Below are 19,276 nucleotides of genomic sequence, written 5' to 3' on the forward strand. Positions count from 1 at the left end.
CGAGGCGGCCGCGGGGGGAGAGCGTCCTGCCGAGCACGTGCGGTGGCACCCCGCGTTTCGCTCAGAAAGGGGGTGTCCTCGCCGCGTGCGGCACTGTGGCACGGAAGAAATGCACGGGCGAAAAAAAAAAAAAAGGAGGAGTGGCGAATCGTCCGTCGGTCCTACGGACCAAAGCAGGTCTGCTGGCTCACAGGTGCTTGAACGTTCAGGAGCAGAGGAGCTGGCTGGAGAGGAGCCAGCATCCCCGAGAGAGCAGCACTGGAGAGGTGATGGGGGTCCGGGAGATGCCGGCAGAGCCCGAGCTGCCAGTGCCACACACGAACGTGCAGCGGGGAAGAGAAACCTCCTCTGCGTACGGCAATAGCAAAGTGCCCGGTTTGGACGGACAGCTGACGTAGTCTGGACTAGCAAACATTTCACGTTCAGGGTCCCTTCAGCAGGTTGTTAATAGCGCAATGTAAGTGAGCGAGACCATTAACAGGCACACTGACAGCGCTTCAAAATCGTATCTCAGAGATCTGGAAAACCTGGCACAGAGCAAGAGACTGGGTGAAGTTTGCCAAAAAAACGTGTGGCCAGATCACAGTTGACAGGAACCTGCAGGGGAGGTGGGGAGATTTCTTTCAGTAGGAGCCTCTTTATTCTGGAAGGAAGAAAAAAGGAGCTCTAACGAAGGGGAAAGACAGACTAAGAAATATATATATATATATATATAGGTGAACAATAAGCTTTATGAACTATTTAAAAGATAGAGAGGATTCTGAGTATTTTGTCCAACCTCTGCTACAAGACAGTCACACATAGGTCACCACAACAGATGTCTGTCTAACCTGTGCTGACCACCTCATCAGCCTCGTACAGGCTCACTATCTGGACCTTTGGGGAAGTTTTTGTAATATCTGTGTCCCTCTCAGAGTGTCCTTGCATTTTGATATCAACTTGGTGGAAACTATCCTGGACATGATTATTTTTTAGTCTCTTTTGTACTTGCCCTGGATTAGCTTAATCTGCACCACTTCCCCTGTCTTATTACAGCATCATGAAAGACAGCACCAGAAGCCTAACTGCAGTCATTATCTCACATCTAATACTTCCATCCTGTATGTAAGGCCAGTTACCCTGTTAGTCAAGGGGATTAGATCAACTCAGCACTATTTGTTCATGATAGACYCCTCCTCAGCCACACATTTATCATCAGCCTGTTTCTGCCACAGTTTGGACTGTGAAATGGAAGAGAAGCTACCAGAGGTGCTGAGCACTGCACCCTCTTGGAGTCCTGGTGTCACTTCAGTGTACCAGGGTAGCTCATGGTAGGGCCATGCTGATGGGCAGTAAGGGATAACCCGCAGGGCAGTGAGTCTTTGGGACCTTCCAGCTATGACTCAGGTTTGGGGTTCTGGCTGGCAGGCCAGACACTGGGATGGCAGCTCCAGCTGACACATGTGTCCCTCTGTCACTCACCACCCCATTCACTTTCTGCCAGGGACAATATCAGCCATCCTGTTATAAGGGAAGAGGGATGACCTCCTCTGCCACTGGGGTTTGTTTCTCATCTGTGTGCCCATATTCAGGAGTTTCACCTCCAACATCCACCTATGTTCCTCTCTAGGAGGCCAGCAGCCAACCTTCTTCCAGCAGGGAGGGCAGTTTCTCTTCTGTTATTGCTGCTTTTGCAGACCTTTCTGGTTGTCTAGCTTCTTCCTCGCATGGTCACCAAGGAGTTGTGGAGCTCTTCACAGCCATGGGAAAGCTGAGGAGAACACATCTCCTGTACTTCCTCCATGTATCAGCCAAGGGTCTTCACCAGCAGGCATCTCCAGCATTCCGCTCACAGCATGACCCTCACAGTTGCATGTCAAAGGAGTTCTGGCAATGAAACAAAATGGTGAGCTAGCAGCAAACCTGTTTCTTAGCAAACTCACCAAGCAACCCAAATGCACTCATCATGAGCTCAGGGACTTTCCCCTTATTTCTCAGGTCAGGTTCCTACTGTGATCCCTTTCCTTTCATGTTCATCAGCTCCCAAAGAGTGTGCACCCACTATGGAAAAAGGCATAGGTCCATGATTGTTGTTTTCAGCACAGTAACAGTGATGCAGCGTATGTATTGCTGAGCAGTAATGGAGCAGCCACTGCTACGGCTTTACCAGGCCTCCAAGGATCTCTGAGGCAGTGACCTAACAGTGGTCAAAAAGCCCCATGTAAAGTAAGGAATCTACCTTTTAAAATACAAGACCTTTAGTATTAACTACTGTCTGATTGACACCTTCTAAGGAACAGTAGCTTGAGTTCGTCCTCGGAGCAAAATAGCTTCCCAACATGTCCAGGCAGTGAACACTTAGATTCTCCAGCCACAGCAGCAATATCTGATACTACAGGCCCTGAGCTTTGTCAGCGTGGTAGGAAAGGATCTTGATAAGAAACTTTGCTCCTTTCTGTTACCGGATTAAATCATTAGTGCTACAGTCATACAGCCCATCTGGAATTCAGGATGTCTGAATTGTTGCCTAACTTTTCAGGTGCTGCTCACCAGGAAGATGTGGATGTGACCATCTGTTTAGCCCCAGCTCTCATGAGCAGCCACATGTTCTCTCTACATCCCTAAGACTTGCCAGCCTCCTGGACACTGCTGCACCAYGTCATGGCCAGTGCAGAAGAGACAGGGTGAGGCATGTGTGCCATACTTCTTTCACTGGCTAGGCTGAGATGTCACCTCTGACAGCTGGCTGCTGCATCAGCTGAATGATGAAGTTGAAGCAGAGAGCTGGTGTGGGCTCTGCTGTGTGGCATAGATCCAAGACCCCTGTCCAGACCGTCAGCCTCCCACTTGCCCATCTCTGTGCCCTGTGCTGGGGTTGCCTCCAACCCCGGAGCTGCGTGTTTAGCAGCAACGCTCAACTTGAGCTCCCAGCTGTCCTGCCAGCCCAGCTAAACACAACACACCAGGCAGGATCCCACAGCTGTCCTCTTGGTCGAAATTAAAGCAAACCAGCCTGTAAGCAGAGAACTGGCCTGTAGCAGAGGACAGCCAGGACAGGCRCGTGCTGGGGAGGTATCTGGGCAATGAGCTACTCCTACACTTTAAAAAGGAGCAGATTCTCTGGTGCTGCTGGCAGCTGAGCCCCGCACCCAGCCATGGCAGCAGAGGCTGCAGACGGTGAGTCAGCTTCCTGCTGTGCTTCCCACAGCGAGGGCCGGCTGGCTGGAGACTGGCAGGAACACGCAGAGGCAGGAATTCCTCCTGGACAAGAGACAATATCCTGCTTTCCTCTGCCACAGGCCTGGCACACAGCTGGGAGGCAGGCAGGCATCAGTCACAGGAGGAGAGCATCAGGCARGTCCATGTGCCTCAGCCTGCCCAGGACACCTCGGCCGTGTGTCCCATCTCCCCGACTGCTCGCTGTGCTCATGAGTGTCCAGCCAGGCTGGATGAGGTGCAGAGACACAATCTGGATTCAGACAGCAGTCAGGGACGCCTACAGAGCCACGGCTGCTTTTGCACTCAGCAAACCCCCAAAACGAAGCATATCCCCTTGCAGGGGCCTGCCCGGCCCTGCAGTGTGGAGAGGCACATGTGAACAGAAGGCCAGACACYGAGGTGCTCCCCCACTGCAGACCACATGCAAGCAACGGGAAGAGGACACATACCAGGGCACACGCTGTCCCCACAGCCCTGGCACCTTCCCAGCTCCAGTTTCACAATTGCTTGAAATCAACTTCAATAAAGACTTTTGAAAAGGACAGATTCCTCCCTTCTCCCTTTCCCAGCCCCGTGGTGAGCCAGGCCATGGATTAGACCCACACATGGTCCAGGCTGCCCAGCTGAGGGCTCAGATTGCCCAAACTCAGGCATGAAACCGTGGATATTTCCTGCAAAGAGAAAAGTGACAGGGAAAGCTGTGGATACTTGCCTCTTGGAAAGCTGCCAGCAGGCAGGGAAGTGCCCCTGTGCCCTGCTCTGTCCTGCTGCAGGAGGTACTTCCACAGCTAGCAAGGGTCAGCACTGTGTGTCCATACACCTGCACCGGCACAGGGTGCTGGGCTCCAAAAATAGCTTCAGCCTGCATTTTCCAGCCAGTGACCCTTGCTTCCTAGACACATGTAAAGCTGTTCCCACCCAGAATGGTGTCCCCATGGCCCAGGTTGGCCTCTCCCCTTCCTGCCCCCTGCTAACAAGCTAGCTCTGTCCCCTGCAAGACAAGGATGGCAGTGATCAAAGCCACACCGAAGCTCTCCCTGCCCAAGGCACAAGGGCTGCTGTGGGGCTCCATGGCTGGAATTAGCACAGGCCCCTTGGGGACAGGATCATGTTCGTACCAGATGTGTCCCTGCTCCAGAGGAATGTGATTAAGGCTGCCTGGAGAGGCTTTCACAGGGCAACATCAAACACTGCGGCACCTGCTGCCCTGAGAGCATGAGCGGAGCTTCTGTCCTGGCGAGCAGGAAGCCACCCACTGCTGGGGACCCAGGCCAAGAGCAGCAAGAGATCTGCCCAGGAGCCCTCCTTGCGATGGGGACACTTGAAGCGAGGGCGTTCATGGGTCCCGGGCACCGTGTTGGCTCTCATCTCAGTCACTGGTATCAGTGAGCCCTTCTGGCCGCAGCGCCCTGAGTGCTGCCATTGCGTACAACAGAGCTCGTGACAAGGGTGGTTGTACCCCTGCTTAGTTTGATTRCAGAAAGCTTTTTATCTCATCCAGGCACAGGAATGCCCTCCAGGGCTGCCTTTTTTTCCCTATAGTTCAGGAAAACAGGATGTCTTCTTCAATTTTTAGTCCAAGCACAAGAGCAGAGAGCGGGAGCAGAAGGGCCTGGAGGACAGACACTGGTAACGTCCATCCTCCTGTTACCACGGGCCATCCCTTGGCCTCTGACACATCTTCCCTAGCTACATCACTGAAAAGCTTCCTGGGGCCAGTATTAGCTGTAACTTTTTACTGTCTATGCTTGCCCATGCTGGACAGACCAAATCCATAGATATTTCCAGTTTGTCCTCTCTGCAGATAGGGGCCTTGTTCCCCCCTGCCCAGTCTTTCCCCCTCACCCCTGCCGTATGCTAGGACATACCTCCAGTTCCCAGCAGTGACTCACTGAGGCTCCCCACCACAGCTTCCTTGGGGCAGATTTCCTTGGCACCAAAACTTGCTCCCGTATCTTTTACAATTTGGTCATGAGAAGTGCAGTCCTGGCGGCAAGTTCCTTGAAAAAGAGAGCTGAGCTGCACAAGGCTTTAATTGCGGTAGGAACACGCAGGGATGAAGCCAGCCAAGCACATCCACCTAATTTCCTCTCCTATTAAGCCTGCCCTGCTTTTGTTTGACCCAGACTGAGCCTTGCTATTAATGATGTGATACTGGGGAGGTCACAGATGGTGTGTTACAAACAGCCTTACCGATTCTGCTTAACTGAGTGTATAAGCAGGGCTTTGCTCACAGATACCATTACTGTGGGATTCATGCTTTAGAAAGTGTGTCAGCCAGATGTGGAGCAGACCAGGCTGTTTCACCAGACATGAACAGCTCTCCATCTTTGTCCCTGGCTGCACGATAAACCCAGGAAAGCAAGCAAGGAGGTTAAACAGTGTCATATCGCTACCCCTGCCAATGGCCAGGATTTGCTGACTGGCTGACCGGGTGCTGATAGCCTGAGCTCCGAACATTTCCTCTTCCTGATATCTCTTTAGCAGTTTCAGCTTGCAAAAGCATGTCTCTGCTAAAGGAGAGTGTGCATCTCCACCCTGTGCACTCCACACTTTCTCTTCAGCATCTGCAGCCAAAATGATGCCAATCCCTGTCCAGCTCTGGCGGAAGAGTCCCTTGTAAGCACCCACGAGGCCAATGTGCAAGGCCGTTTTACTGAGCGTAAGCAAAGCCAGACAGCGTACATGGCCGTGCTAACTCCTTCCCTGCCTCTGCACTCCCCTGGCACCTCGGCTCCAGCCTCCCTCTTCCGAAGGCAGCTGCCTCTTGTCTGCTAATGCACCCAGTTTCAAGGTCTCTTTCAGGGCCGAAAAGCCTGAGTGCAACTCAGGTTGAGAGCAGCAGGAAATGGCCCCCTGCCTCTGGCCATCTGCCCTCCCCAAGGGAAAGCTTGTCACATTCCCAAACGGTGCACTAGAAGCTAGCTGGCTTCCTCCCGATGTCCCCCAGGCTCTCCCGTTCCTCATGTGACCTTGCCACACCCTGTGTGCTGGGGGGAAGCATGAGCTCCCCATCCTCCAGGGATGCCTGTCGGGTGATGGATGAAGGCAACATCCAGCTGGGCTCCTGCAGCAGAGGTACAGCTCTCTGCAGGAGTCACAAGAGGGGAATTTTTCTCTCCTCTTCTTCAACAGCAAGATCAAATCTAGCAGCTCATAGGCAAGGAGGCAGCAGAGCAATGTGGTCTCAGCGATGGGGGATGCTGTGCATCTCTGGTGTCCCCCTACTTCTCTGTGCTCYGCCTCCACATCCGATGCCCCTTTCTGCTTTGTGGTGCTCAGAGGGAGGCAGGACACCCCGCAGGGTGCCAGCCTAGCTCCCTGCTGCTCCCTACAGGGGAAAAGCTTCTGCAGCAGCAATCTGGAGCTCAGACCGAGCATGCCTTGGTGAAATGCCTTTCCTAGCCAACCTTTCCCCTCTCTGCAGGGAAACTTGTGCAAGCCACTCCTGCTCTCCCCTAGGCAGGACTYCATCTGCACTGTGGTTCATTCACCATGTCCCCCCTTGTGCTGTGATCTGGTAGATGCTGGTGCAGTGGGGGCCCAAGAAGCCAGTAACCTTGCAGGCATCCTCGGGTCTCACCTGGCTTATGCTATTCAGCTGTTCAGAGTGATGCAGCAGTTCGTGGTTAGCTGCACCCCAGCCAAACATGCAACTGGGCAGGAGGATCTTGCACAGGCCACAGAAGTGGCCTGGTGTTGTCCTCAGCAAACACCTTCAGGCTTGGGGTGCCTGGTTCCCTGCCCAGGCAGATACCTAACAGCCCAAGGCTAATGAACCTCTCTTTCCCAGGCCAGATAGCCTTTCTGGACAAATTCAGGGCCATGCGCATGAGCACTCACTTGTATTGAAGAGTTGTGTGAACCAAGCCTRTGTCCAGTGCCCAGGATTCAGGCGTTGCTGCAAAAGAAGTGTCTCTTTCATTAAAACCCCTGTGCAAGTGGAGAGGGGCTGGAGGAAGCTGCATCTCTCTCATTGGCAATGCCTGCAGGGCTGGCAAGAGGCTTTGGGAAAGGCTGGCTCAGGTGCCTATGAAGGACATGTCCGAACCTGCCGTTCCCATGGAGAGGACAGTTTGTGTCCATGTGCGTGGAGGGCAGGTTCCTCCCCTTGCAGGCAGCAGGGCCCAGCTCAGCCCTCTCTCCTCTCCCCGGTGCCTTTCCTGGAGCTGGTGAGTTCCCTTTTTTTGAGTGATATAGAGGGGAGGTGGATGGAAGGAAGAGGGCAGTGTGTGTGGGGCTGGCACAGCGGCAGGGATGTATGAGGCCAAGGACAGCGGTTTTGGCAAGCCACAGCCTCGGCCAATGCTCTCACAGAAGGTGTGCATCAGATATAAGGGTCTGTAGACTTTAGATGATGTGTCCAGTTAATGCAGATATTTCAGAGCTTGGCACAGCCTATAGCACAGTCTGCTCTTGCCCGGGATCCCAGCAGTCCTGAGATGTCGTCCATGCTTTAAGTACAGAGGTCTGGAGACCTGGGGGCAAAATGTCACACTAGTAAGTGAAATTTGATGTAGAATGGAAGTTCAGCCTGGGCCTGCACTTCTCTGTCTTCTGTGCCATGGTTAAGTCCAYGAGCCATTTGTGTTTATCTGCTGAATTCAAGACTGACTCCAGCATCAGTGAGCTGGGGCTGATCTTTAGCCAGTCTCCAGGGTGTCTCACATGCAGATCCTTCCTCTCAGCATCAGCTCTGCTTTTTCCAGAAGTGCCCAGTTGGTGCAACTTATGTTTAAAAAAACCTCTTTTGCAGACACTTGTGTGAGGAAGGCAAACGCAACCAAAGCAGCACTTGACCAGCTCCGGCCCAGAGTGTGGGAAATAGTGTAGCTGGCATCTAGTATTTTTACCTGCCACTCCAGGAGCAGGGCTGCAAACCCAGTCCTGGTCTGGAAGAGGGAGGAGAAATTTTTAATCCACATTTATGAAATCTGAGCAACAAGAAAGCACACACCATAGTCTAGCCAAGGAGACAGAGATATACAGGGAAAAGGGGAAATTTTGTCAGAGAGATCAGTTCTCAGTTTTGTCGAGCAAGTTGTCTTAGGCAGCATTTTTCTTAACATCCCAGCAGTACAGCCATGTGAACGGGTGYGAATGTTATCTCATTAAAAAGTAAAACACGGAGATGTGCCAGCCGCTCCTGGCTGCAGAGAATAAAAATAGCTTTAGAAGATGGTTTGAGCCTACTTGAAGTCAGGAGGCAGAGACAGAAACCCAAATAGTTTGCCTAAACATATGATGGTTTAAAATAATACGGCTGATAGTTTTGAGAACAGACTTCCTATTTTTAGTTCTGCAGACAGGCAGTGTGGCTGCTTACTTTTGCAAAGATAATCCTCTCTTACACATCATAGCCACAGGCAAAACTACCAGAGAGAGCACAGCTCCAGTCRCACTTCTCAGGCCTTGTCCAGGTAGCTGTGGGAAATCACCCTTGGAACACCCCATCCCTGAGCATCTCCAGCAGCTGCCTGCCCACCCTCTGGAGCCTGCAGCTGGTCTTGCATAAGGTGCCTTCCATGCACAGCAGCATCCYTGGGGCTGCAGCTCCTTGCCTCTCATCTCCCCCACCTTGCACAGGCATTTTGTGGTTCAACATGCTCCCCAGTGAAGGCAGCACCCAAAGGGCTCCTTTCTGGTCCCACAGTGGTGGCGGACTCTCCAGCAGACCTGCACCCAGCCTGTGTGCTGCAAGCAGGCATGATGTGTTTTCTAGCACATCCGCCAGATTTGGTGCCCAGGACCACAAAGGTGATATCAGACCGCCATCGCCCATGGAGACCCTCTATGCTGTCCTCGAAGCAGAGATTGGTGCCTTTGTGGAGCACGTGCAGCAGTGCCGGCGGGGCTTTGACCTGAAAGGCCTTTACAGGGTGCTGCTGCTGGTGCTGCCGCAGAGCCCCTCGGGGCAGCTGGAGAGCTGGGAGCACCTGCAGAAGCTCGCTGAGCTCCATGCAGCCGAGGGCCACGATATGGCCAGCTACGTGGGCTGGCTGGCCTCCTACCTGCAGCACCTGCGTACCTCGAAGGAAAGGTTTGACACCAAAGTGGTGTTCCCGCTCTGCGAAAACTTCTATGTCCATGAGGAGCCAGGTGCCACCACTGTGCCACCATCCCCCTCAGAGCCCCCAGCCTCCATCCCCCACCTGGCCACACAGCTCTTTGCTGCCAGACGCTGCTGGGCCCTGCTGCTGCGGGGAGATGCCGTCCACGAGGACATCTTCACCCCACAGAGCCTAAGYGACCTGCAAGACTTCACCAATGTGGGGCCCATCCACAAGGTCTTGAGGCTGGTCCCTGACATCTTCCACCAGAGTCTGGCTACAGCAGAGCTTGCCAGGCAGTGGATCTGCCTTCACAGGAGCAGATACTGCATCCTCCTGCCACCATCACAGCCACCGCCATGCCAGTTGAGAGGGCTGGGCACAGTGGGGTCAGCTCCTGGTGCCTCACAGCCGCTGCTGCCAGGTAGCAGGTCCCTTGGGCAGTCCAGCTTTCCTGCAGGCTTGCCTGACCTCTCCAGTCAGCCGTGGCCCCCTGGAGTGCTGCAGGCCCGGCTGCGGGAGAGCCAGGAGGAGCTGCTCACTCTGCTGCACCATGCACGGCGGGCGGGCGCCCTGCACACCCAGATCCGCAGTGTCACGCAGCGCATCCACAGCCTGCGGATGCAGCTGCAACATGGGGAGACAGTGCTGGAGGCTGGGGACACACCAGGACACCTGGGGATGGAGGAGCTGCTGCAGCAGCTGGAGCTGGAGGAGTACCACTGGGGCATCCTGCAGACTGACTGGCTGCTGGAGCTGGAGGTCAGGCCCGTCCTTGTCCGCCACATCGAGGAGGTAAGCAGCGCGTGCTAGATCTGCTCAGCCACCAGCCTGCACTTAACTGCCCTCCATCATGGGGCAAGGCCATACCTCTGTGAGAGCAAGGGACAGAGGGAGCACTGCCACATGCTGGGGTTGGGGAGATGTGCGGGAAGGATGGCACATGAAGGCTTGGTGGAGACTAGACCATCTTGTAGGACCAGCTAGGGCCAAAGGCTTTCAAAAGCCCTCAGGGCAGCCCTTGAGCCACAGCAGCAAGGACGCTGGGAGGAACAGGTGAGGAACGTTTCCGAAGGTGGCAGAGCAGCCAGTAGGGAGAATGCATAAATGACCCTGCCTAGCCTGTGTCTGACCACTCTGCAAGAGCAGGAGCCAGGCACTGGTGCTGCCTCCTCTTCCATAGGTTGAGCAGCACTGCTAGGAACTGGAGAGGATGCTGCAAGGCCAGGCGTTGGCCACCTTGCCATGGGACCTGCCCAGAAACAGGGCCAACCCCCCCCCCTCCACTCACAGCATTCCCCACAGCAGCTGCTAATCCCAGGAGCAGATGTGGACCCTGACTGCTGGGACAGACCATCCAGATCCAACAGCAATGTGCCAGCACGTGTGCCCAGGCTGAGTGTAGCTGGAAGACATCTGACCCACCATGACCTGGACTGCGACCGGGCTTCCCTGCACCCAGGAACCACCAGAAGGTCCCAGAGATCTGGACCCATGCAGGCATTAATGGAGAAGTCTGGGTGGATGAGAGCAGGTAGGACGTCCTTTGCCTGCTTGCAGTTATAGGGACAGCCAAGATGTTTGTCCCTCACCTCCCTGTGTGCTCCAGAGGGGGAAGCTCAGCATTGCTAAGTGATCTGCACTGTATTGGAAAAAAACTCCTTTCTGAACAACAGTGCACCAAACAGCATTGCTTTTTCCCAGGAATGTAACAGGATGGTCAGCCTGGATCACAGGGATAGATCCCTGGGGAAACAAACAAACAAAAGAAAACCAAAGAAAAAGAGGCAACACCTTCACTACCAGTACATGGTCAGACGAAGCTCTTCACAGAGAAGTTTTTCATCAGAGGGGCYTCCCTGGAAGGGTGCTAGGGCACACCTGCTTGCTGTACGCTTGGTTTGACTTATGTCTGAGAAAAAAGCATGGGGGCAACCTGCATGTAATCAGACATTTCTTCTGTCCTCCACCAATGGCACTGCTATCTATGAGCTGGGTTAAGAGATAGGCACTGAGTGTGCTGTGTATGTGGACACATACCTGTGCATGTACGGTGCACCCAGGCATGTGCGTATATATGTATTTCTGGTTAAATGCAGGGATCTTGGCCTTGACCTGCATCTTCAGCTGCCAGTACTGGGTCTCTTGCTCAAGCTGGTTCCTGCAGGTAGCAAAGCTGGCTATTTGGGGATAGTAGAGTGCTGACAGTGGGCACCCAAGTCCCTAATGACTAATGCGATAGCACCCACTCCAGCTGGGTTTTGGTCCCTCTGCTGGCTGCCAAATTCCTGGGGAAGTAGAGTCACACATCAGTTCCTGTGAAGGGTTTATTGGTGTAGCTGTTTCCACTACATTCAGAGGAGCCACAATGCACAGCAACAAAAGGCCTCCTAGACTACACAGGGAGGACAGGACACACAAGGCCACAGACAAACAGAGACACTTGTCTCTCAGCCCCGGGCACTGCAGGTGGGTCAGGCAGTAGGGCAGGAATCTGCCATTGGAGGAGTTTCCCCCCTCTGGCAATATATTTCTGCAGCCTCCTGGGGGAAGCACTGAACCCTCCCGGTAACAAAAGCACCCACCTTCTCCTGCAGGAGCCACGGTGATAAATGGGAACCAGGGCAGTGGCTTGTCCAAAATCCTATGGCCAGTCAACAGTGGAGCAAGTGTCCCAGCCTTCTCCCCAAGGCCACTCCAGTTGCTACATCAGGAAGAGGCTGGGCCCATCTCTGACGCTACCCTCAAAGCTGCTGATGTGTCAGAGCTGTTAGCTGTGTCCATGTTTCCTTTGGTCCCTGGCAGCAAGGGCACTGGGAATGATCTCTTCAGTTGGAGCTAGAGGGGTCTCAGGAGAGGTAGGCTCTGAATGGAGGCTGCCATCTGGGGTGACCTCAGCAGATAGACCCATGACCTGCCCGGTGGAAAGCTCAGAGCTGCCCAGAGGTTACTGGGGGCTGAGTGCTGGGTGTGCTGGCTTTTACTCATTTCCAATTAGTGGGTGACCCTGGCCAGGGAAGGTGACCAGCCTGTGAGTTGAAGTGGGGCCAGAGGTTTCAGTGACCTCTTGCAGGGAATCAGACTCAATGGGTCTCTGCACAGGGAAGAGGAGGGAAYCCAAAGAACTGTTCTGTGCTCCAGCACTAAATCTCTTCTATAGCCTCACATACGTGGTTTGTTCTCCAGGACAGGAACTTGAGGATCAGGAATTGGGACAGAGCACTGTGACCAGATTTTACTCCCTCCCCCCCCACACACACCTTTGTGGAGGTACAGAATGGCACAGGACCCCTGCTAGTCCCTGCAACAGGGCAGGCACCTGTCACTTCAGGATACCTCCTTGTCCCCAGGCTTCCTTTCCCTGTGCTGTTTTCCTTTGCAAACAGGGTTGGAAAAACTGGGAGGATGTGAGCAGCCTCCCATATGCTGGACAAGACTGGAAACATGTTCTAGGGGAGCATGACTGGGCAGATGAAGGCCTGGAACGTAAGGCCTGCAGAACACCCCTACCTGCCAGATATCAGGGCCCAATGAGCTCTTGTCTCATCAGTGCTGGGGTGGCTGTGCTGCCAGGGGAAGAACACTGGTCCCTCCTTGTCCATGTGCTAGTCACCAGCTGAGGGCTCAGAGGCAGTGTCTCCCAGGGAGCTGCAGCCCCCTAACCCAGGCAGGTCCGTGGGTGGCAGTCTATGTGCAGCAGCCCCGCGGGCCACAGGCTGCAGCACAGGCCCAGCGTGAGCACTCCTGGATGAGGGCAGAGGGGGTGGGAGCAAGGCATCTGCCAGCTGAGCAAGGAGACTGATCTCGCTGCCCAGCCTGGGAGGAGGCCGCTAGCCATCTGCAGGCACCTGGCCTGACACTGTAACTGCTCAACGGCACATGGAGCTGGGATACCCAAGCTCCCCTTGGTAGTGGAGTGGGACATAGTGATAGCAGCTGGCACGGCTCCCCTTCACTACCTGGCAGGCTGAACACAGGCTGTCCCCAACAGGGACTGGGCAGACCCCAGATCCCCAGGCTCTCTGGACCACACAGCATCTGGATGTGAGAGGCACCTCAGCTCACCAGGTCCAAGAGGAGAGAGACGCGCAGCCTCTGCTGAACGAATGATGAGACAGCCAGAGCCAGGGCTGCCTCCAGCGGGGCTATGGAACGGCCTTTCGTTGGTCCAGGCAAGAGATTGCGCGACTCACGGCAAGTCCAATGCCATYACCAGGTAAGTCCTTGGGAGGGATGAGAAGGCGTTAGCAGCCTGTCCCAAGAGAGGCGAGGGCAGGCCCCAGCTCACACAGGCATGTGCAGCTCGTTGTACTCATCCCGGCCGTCCTCATCAAAGTTCGGCTCCGCATCCTCTGAGTCCAACTGGGAAGAGGCAGAGACCAGGCCTTGAAGGTCACAGCAGCTCCCAGCATAGGGAATGGAGCCTACACTGAGGGAATGGCATGCAGGGAGCTAGGCACTTCGCCTGCTCCAGGAAGAGCAAAGATCTTGCTCTGTTTTGTGCCTACCTCTCCCAATAGGCCTTTCTGCTGCCCCTCCACCCCAGCCATACTTCCTCAGCCTGATGCCCTCCCCTCTGAGCGCTCCTGTTCCAGTCACTGGGGCTTTGGTCCAGCATAGCAACTCCTCTCTCCTCCTCTGCTAGCAGCACTCAAGCACTCCTCACGTCTGGGTACTGCTCCAGGTTGCTCTCCAACAGGAGTATGGGATGTCAGCAGTGACTGAGGAGGTGCCAGCACCCTGGCACTCTATTTAAGTGGTCCTGTGCCATGCAGCCACAGGCTCTGGAGTACTGCTGGGGTGTCCTTGCTGCTATCTCAAGGTTATTTCCTGATGAAGCAGGCACAAATGAGGAGGAAGATGGAAGAGGATTCCCTTAAGCCAGCCCTCTGCTTAGCAGGATCCTCTGTGTTCTTACCCTAGGCTGTCCATCCATCCCACATTGTATTCCCAAGGCTATAGGCTCCAACGAAGCCATAGGGCCACCTACTGCTCTTAAAAAAACCTTCAGACAACAGCAGGGAGAGCAAAGGCCTTGCTGGCCCAGGCTCTCTTGGCTTTTCAGTCTCCCAAACCTCAACCTCACCACAATGTTGCAAGCAAGACCATAGGGACAGATAACTGCTTACGGCTTTGAGCTCCCTGTCGTGGAAGAAGCGTGGCAGCACAAAGCGTCGCAATGGCACTGTCATGATTAGGACAAATGGGAAGGCCAGGGATGCCACTGTTGATTTCACCACCCAGAGCAGCACAATGCAGGCCAACTGGATGCAGGTGAAGAGATTCATTCTCCAGGTCTTCACCTAGGGACATAAATCCAGTCTAAGTACACATTATCCTCTTGTATAGGTTAACAAAGACCCAACCTGGCAACACACATAACTCTTCTGCATAGCACAGTAAGGTAATGCAACACTCTGTTGAGCACTCTGCCTGTCTGTTCACTACAGCAAGGTAGTACTTTACAACACATCAGCCTCTGTGCAACCTAGCAGCACATCCACCTGGCAGTGTAGGGGTCCTACACTCAGCCAAGTAACACGTTACTCCTATAAAGAGTCTGTCTATGCAGTATCTTCACAACACATTTGTGTGTGCAGCCTGCTAACACACTATCCTAGCATTGCATCAGCTTTGTGCATGGCCTGCGCTATCTCTTGGCACAGCCCAGCAGCATACCACCTCTCCACATCAAGCAGCCAAACATCACTTGAGCAATACACCACCCTCCCTGACTTACCTTTTCTTCCTCTGCTCATTACCCAGTTCCCCACAACTCACCTTAACAACATAGATGTGATCAGGGTGGTGCTTGGACGGCATGAAGATCAGAAGCAGTCGCTCATAGAGCTGGATGCCAGTGAGAGATGTAACCCCCATGTAGAGGAAGATCCCGAAGAGCACAGCCAGTGGTATCTGCCGCAGCATATTCCCCATCACGATAGACAGGCCTGCACAGACAGCGCTCAGGGCACAGCACAATCCACGCCAGCCCTTCTGCATTGGTACCCCAGCCCCCAGCCCTCTCCTGTCTCCTCTGTCTATCTACCCCAGGGCACAGGGGAAAAGAAATTCAAGAGGAGTCTAGCTGGCCAAGTTGGGGAGGACTGACTCTGGGGAGAAGTTACTGAACTGGAGTGAAGCTGGTGTGAGGTGCAGGCAGGGAAGAACAGCAGTGAGTGGGCAGTGCACAGGCTGGCCCTGCCGGGCAGGGACACCACCAGGTCTGCATTTCCAGCTATCAGCCCTGAGCTCCCACATCACTCCTTCACCCAAGCAGAAGCTCACCGACGAGGGCAGCAATAAGCACTCCTGTCACACGCTGCTCCTTCACCTCCTCGATCTTGGGCTTCTCCCCTGGTGCAATGGCTTTGCTCATGACTGTCAGGGCGTTGACATGGGTGACAGAGCGCACAGTTGCYGCAGTCAGCCAGGGCAGCCCAAAAAGTGCACAAAGTCCCCCCATAGTGCCGATGAGCAGCAAGTCCAGGTGGAAGCCGGAGCCTTTCAGCAGCTTCCTCTCCTTCTTGCTCACAATCAGTCTGAGAGGAAAAAGGGCCCATGTCAGTGCCAGCTCCAGCCCGGGTCACAGCATGCATCCACTGCCTGTGGCCCAGGGACAGCTCTGTGACAGGGGACAGTTCTCACTCCCTAGACAGGGCACACGTTGGAACAACAAGGAGATGGCTGGGGAGAGACATGGCAGCTGCTGACCTCAGATTAGAGGTTTTCTCCTGTGCTTGGCTAGGGCAGTTCTCCACCAAACAGTAACCCAGGAGGGGAGCCAAGAGACGATGGGAGAACCCAAGCAAGCGCAGCCTAAAATTGCCAGGATCCTTCCCTCATTGTCCTACGGGGAWGTCATGACCATTTCTGCACCAGTGGCAGCAGCATCCATCCCAGCCTTGCCTCCCTGGAGGCCAGTGATGGTTGGAGTTGGCAGGGGAGGTACTCACGTAGTGATCTGTGTCTCCATGAAAATGAGAATGAAGACCAGGAGGGCAGGGATGGCAGAGGCAAACATCATCCACATTGGAAAGGTTCCACTGCTGCCCATGGGGTGAATGAACCAGCCACGTTTGTGAGGAGATGTGACGGAGAGGCCAGATGGGACATTCAGCTTCTGGAGGTTTAGCCACAAAACCCAGTAATTATTCATCAATATGCACATGTCCTCAGCCCCACACAGCTCTAGCTCAGATTGTGGTCTCCCTGGTCTGAAGGCTTCAGATGACAGGACAGTTACTCTTACCAGAACTGGACTTTCCATGCACAAGCCCCTTCAATGTTTTTTTTTTTAAATGCATGCTCTCTGTTTCTAAGATGAGCTGGTCTCATTTCCTCTTTCAGCTACTGGAATTCACTCGGTTTTTGTCCAAGAGACTGAGGGATTATCTTCCCTGAGGAACCTTGTCACCATGTCAGTACTTACAGACCATGGTTAAAATGCTTCCTGACCTCTGCTTGGACAAATCAAGTGTCCTGAACAGCCTACTCTTCTCTGAGGTGATTTTCCAGACAACAAGTATTCTCTGAGACATTTTTCAATATTGTTTTTGGAATGTGGATACTAGAACCAAGCACATTCTCTAGAAATGATCTCACTCTTATCATGTTCAGAGGGAATATCATGTTTGTGCTCCCATCAAAGACCACACAGACTCCCAGTTGCGTATAGTCCTGACCCTGTGTTCACTACCATTTAAGCTCCTGGCCCTGCACAGCTCTACCACTCAACAGTAGTTCTTGCTATCTGTTTGTGTGAGTACTGCAGTGAGAGTTTATTATTTGCATTTATGTTAATCGACATAAGTATGAATAATATTCCTGGAATKCTTGTACTTGAGCTAAGCTCTGTAGTGCTGTTTTCTCAGAAAGCTTTGCACATGCTGAGAAAATACTGAAATGATAAYGCTATTGGTATTAATTGTAGAAGTATATGAAAAGGATGTAGCAGAGTGCTTGATTTTACTAARTTCTGATAAATTCACACTTCTCATTAAGATTTCAGTGAACAAAAATACATTTGTATTCTGCTAAGCCTTGGCTTGTCTTGACAAAAAGCTTGCCTGCTGAACAAAAAAATATCTTTCACCCTCTCTCCAGTGCTAGCTGTAAGAAATATCAAAACTGAAAGATATAACTATGTACCTCATAAAAAAGAAAAAAAAGGAAAACTGTGAGATGTGTATGCTTGATAACATTTAAGCTTACGCATAAACTATGAAAGAAATCATTGTGTTTGAGATCAAGCAATCAAAATGTTTCATAGCCTGTGCTCAAGGAGAGTTTAAATATTGAAAAGACTAAAAACATGACAGGGTTCACCACTGAAACCACTCTATATGCCATCCCTTCAGTGTGAACAACAGAAGTTTATGTCTTGCTGATTGATGACAAATTTTCATAGTTATAAACAGCAAATAACTGCACTAAATCTCTTGGGTCCTCTAAAACCTATGGGGACTCCAGTCCCTGTAGCTCTGGTCCCTGTCTCAGTAAGACCCCTGGAGCTTCCCCTCAGCATGGGAGTAAGGATGAGGGGGATCTGTGYTTGCTCTGTGCTTGCTTTGCATCATTATGACTGAAGAGGCAGGAAATACAAATCCTCAGTCGCACAAGAGCAGGACCCGGTGCAGCAGGATCACTGGTTGTACCAGAGGAGAGGCCCTGAGGGCAGCGCTGACTCCTACCTGTGTGTATGTGTCCGTGATGGTGTAATCCACCAGCACCATGACCAAGATGGAGATGGGGATCCCGAAGTCTCCGATGATCCGCCGTGCCTGCAGAACAAACGCCTTCTGGTGGCAAGRGGAGCAGGGTGCCCAGGGCTGGCTACATACACCTGCCCTTCTGGGGGAGCCTGGGACAGAGCAAAGGGCCAGACGTGGCCAAGGGCCACTGCAAACCTCAGCACTGCTAATGGGTGGGGCATTGTAGCCTAGCCTTGACCCACAGGGTCAGGGCTATACGTCTCGCTGCCCAGATACACATGGCCCTCCAGCCACTCTGGAGTGACTGGCTGCTTGGTCCAACTGGCCTGTTCACTAGTCTAATCGAGTACTGCTCCAGGTATTATAATGATGTCCTGCATCAGGACATCAGGTGTCAGAGAGAAGAAGTTGTAACTTCTTCCCCCTATATTCCAGTTTAACAGATATGTATTCAGCCAAAAGAGCTTTCTCAAGGCTCTGGGGGCTTTTTAGCAGAGTTCACTGGAGCAGGACAGTGCAGATATATCAGCAGCACCCAGCTCTGCTCTGCAGCCTAGGTCAGGTTACCCACCCCTTCTGCATGGCATTTAAGGGATTGATGGTGTTTCTCTGGAGAGAGACCTTCTTCCCTCATGGTATCAGCATCTCATAGAGTAAAGCAATGCTTCAAGGTGCAGCTGAGATGATACAGGGCTGGCTAAGATATGAAAGGGACACAGCTCTAGGTTCAGGTTCATTCAAASTGATAACAAACAAATACTCTGGTGAATCAAATTCTGTAGCAAACAGCAATATTTGCCTGGCGTACAGGATTCTTAATATCTGGGTCCCCTAAACCTCTTACCTTTCCTCCTAAGAAACGGCTGTTCTTGAACTTGCGCATAAAGAAAGCAATGAAGAAGGTGCCCAGCATGAGGATGAGGGAGAGGAGAGCTGTATTGGGCTGCATCCTGATTCCCAGTGACATCGCATCTGTGGAGAGCATGCTGGTATTCAGGCTGCTCTGTACATTCGGTGGGTAAAACTTCAGCAGAGGATGTTCTGCAAATACCTGGATAGGTGAAAGAAGCAGTGACACTGTCACAGCACAGAGTGGCATGGGGTACTGTCACTACTGGGGGCAGGGGGACATGGAAGGTGTCCTGCTCTGCAGAGAGGTGAGGGCAGTAGATGGTGGGCGCAGACCATCCCAGCATCCGTCACCTAATCTTGCAACCTACCCAGCTGGACAAGGCTGGGGAGAGAAAAGTGGCCCCTCTTCAATGCCTCCTGCAGTAAGAGAAGGGAAGATGGATGTTAGGGATCATCCTGCCA

General features: G+C 53.1%; 2 protein-coding genes across 3 annotated transcripts in view; one reads left to right on the forward strand and one right to left on the reverse strand.

Annotated features, from left to right (window-relative positions):
- Positions 1-8,978: 8,978 nt before the first annotated feature.
- Positions 8,979-10,563, forward strand: LOC146600281 (uncharacterized). The gene is given in 2 exon segments (XM_085325905.1): positions 8,979-10,043; positions 10,432-10,563. Coding segments are annotated over 2 exon segments (1,197 nt in total).
- A 998-nt stretch (positions 10,564-11,561) lies between these two features.
- The window catches only part of SLC4A3 (solute carrier family 4 member 3), a 31,645-nt gene continuing 23,930 nt past the window's right edge, over positions 11,562-19,276 (reverse strand). For both annotated transcript variants that reach the window (XM_085325889.1, XM_085325890.1), the window contains 7 exons: positions 18,807-19,013; positions 17,942-18,031; positions 16,205-16,371; positions 15,537-15,790; positions 15,030-15,199; positions 14,378-14,551; positions 11,562-13,610 (listed from right to left, as the gene is read on the reverse strand). In XM_085325889.1, the coding sequence (XP_085182015.1) occupies positions 13,533-13,610; positions 14,378-14,551; positions 15,030-15,199; positions 15,537-15,790; positions 16,205-16,371; positions 17,942-18,031; positions 18,807-19,013 (1,140 nt within the window). In that variant the 3' untranslated portion in view covers positions 11,562-13,532. The remainder of the gene's footprint in view (positions 13,611-14,377; positions 14,552-15,029; positions 15,200-15,536; positions 15,791-16,204; positions 16,372-17,941; positions 18,032-18,806; positions 19,014-19,276) is intronic.

This window comes from Rhea americana, unplaced genomic scaffold (genome assembly GCF_003343005.1).
Source record: "Rhea americana isolate MKP2758 unplaced genomic scaffold, rheAme1 scaffold_124, whole genome shotgun sequence".
Taxonomy (NCBI): domain Eukaryota; kingdom Metazoa; phylum Chordata; class Aves; order Rheiformes; family Rheidae; genus Rhea; species Rhea americana.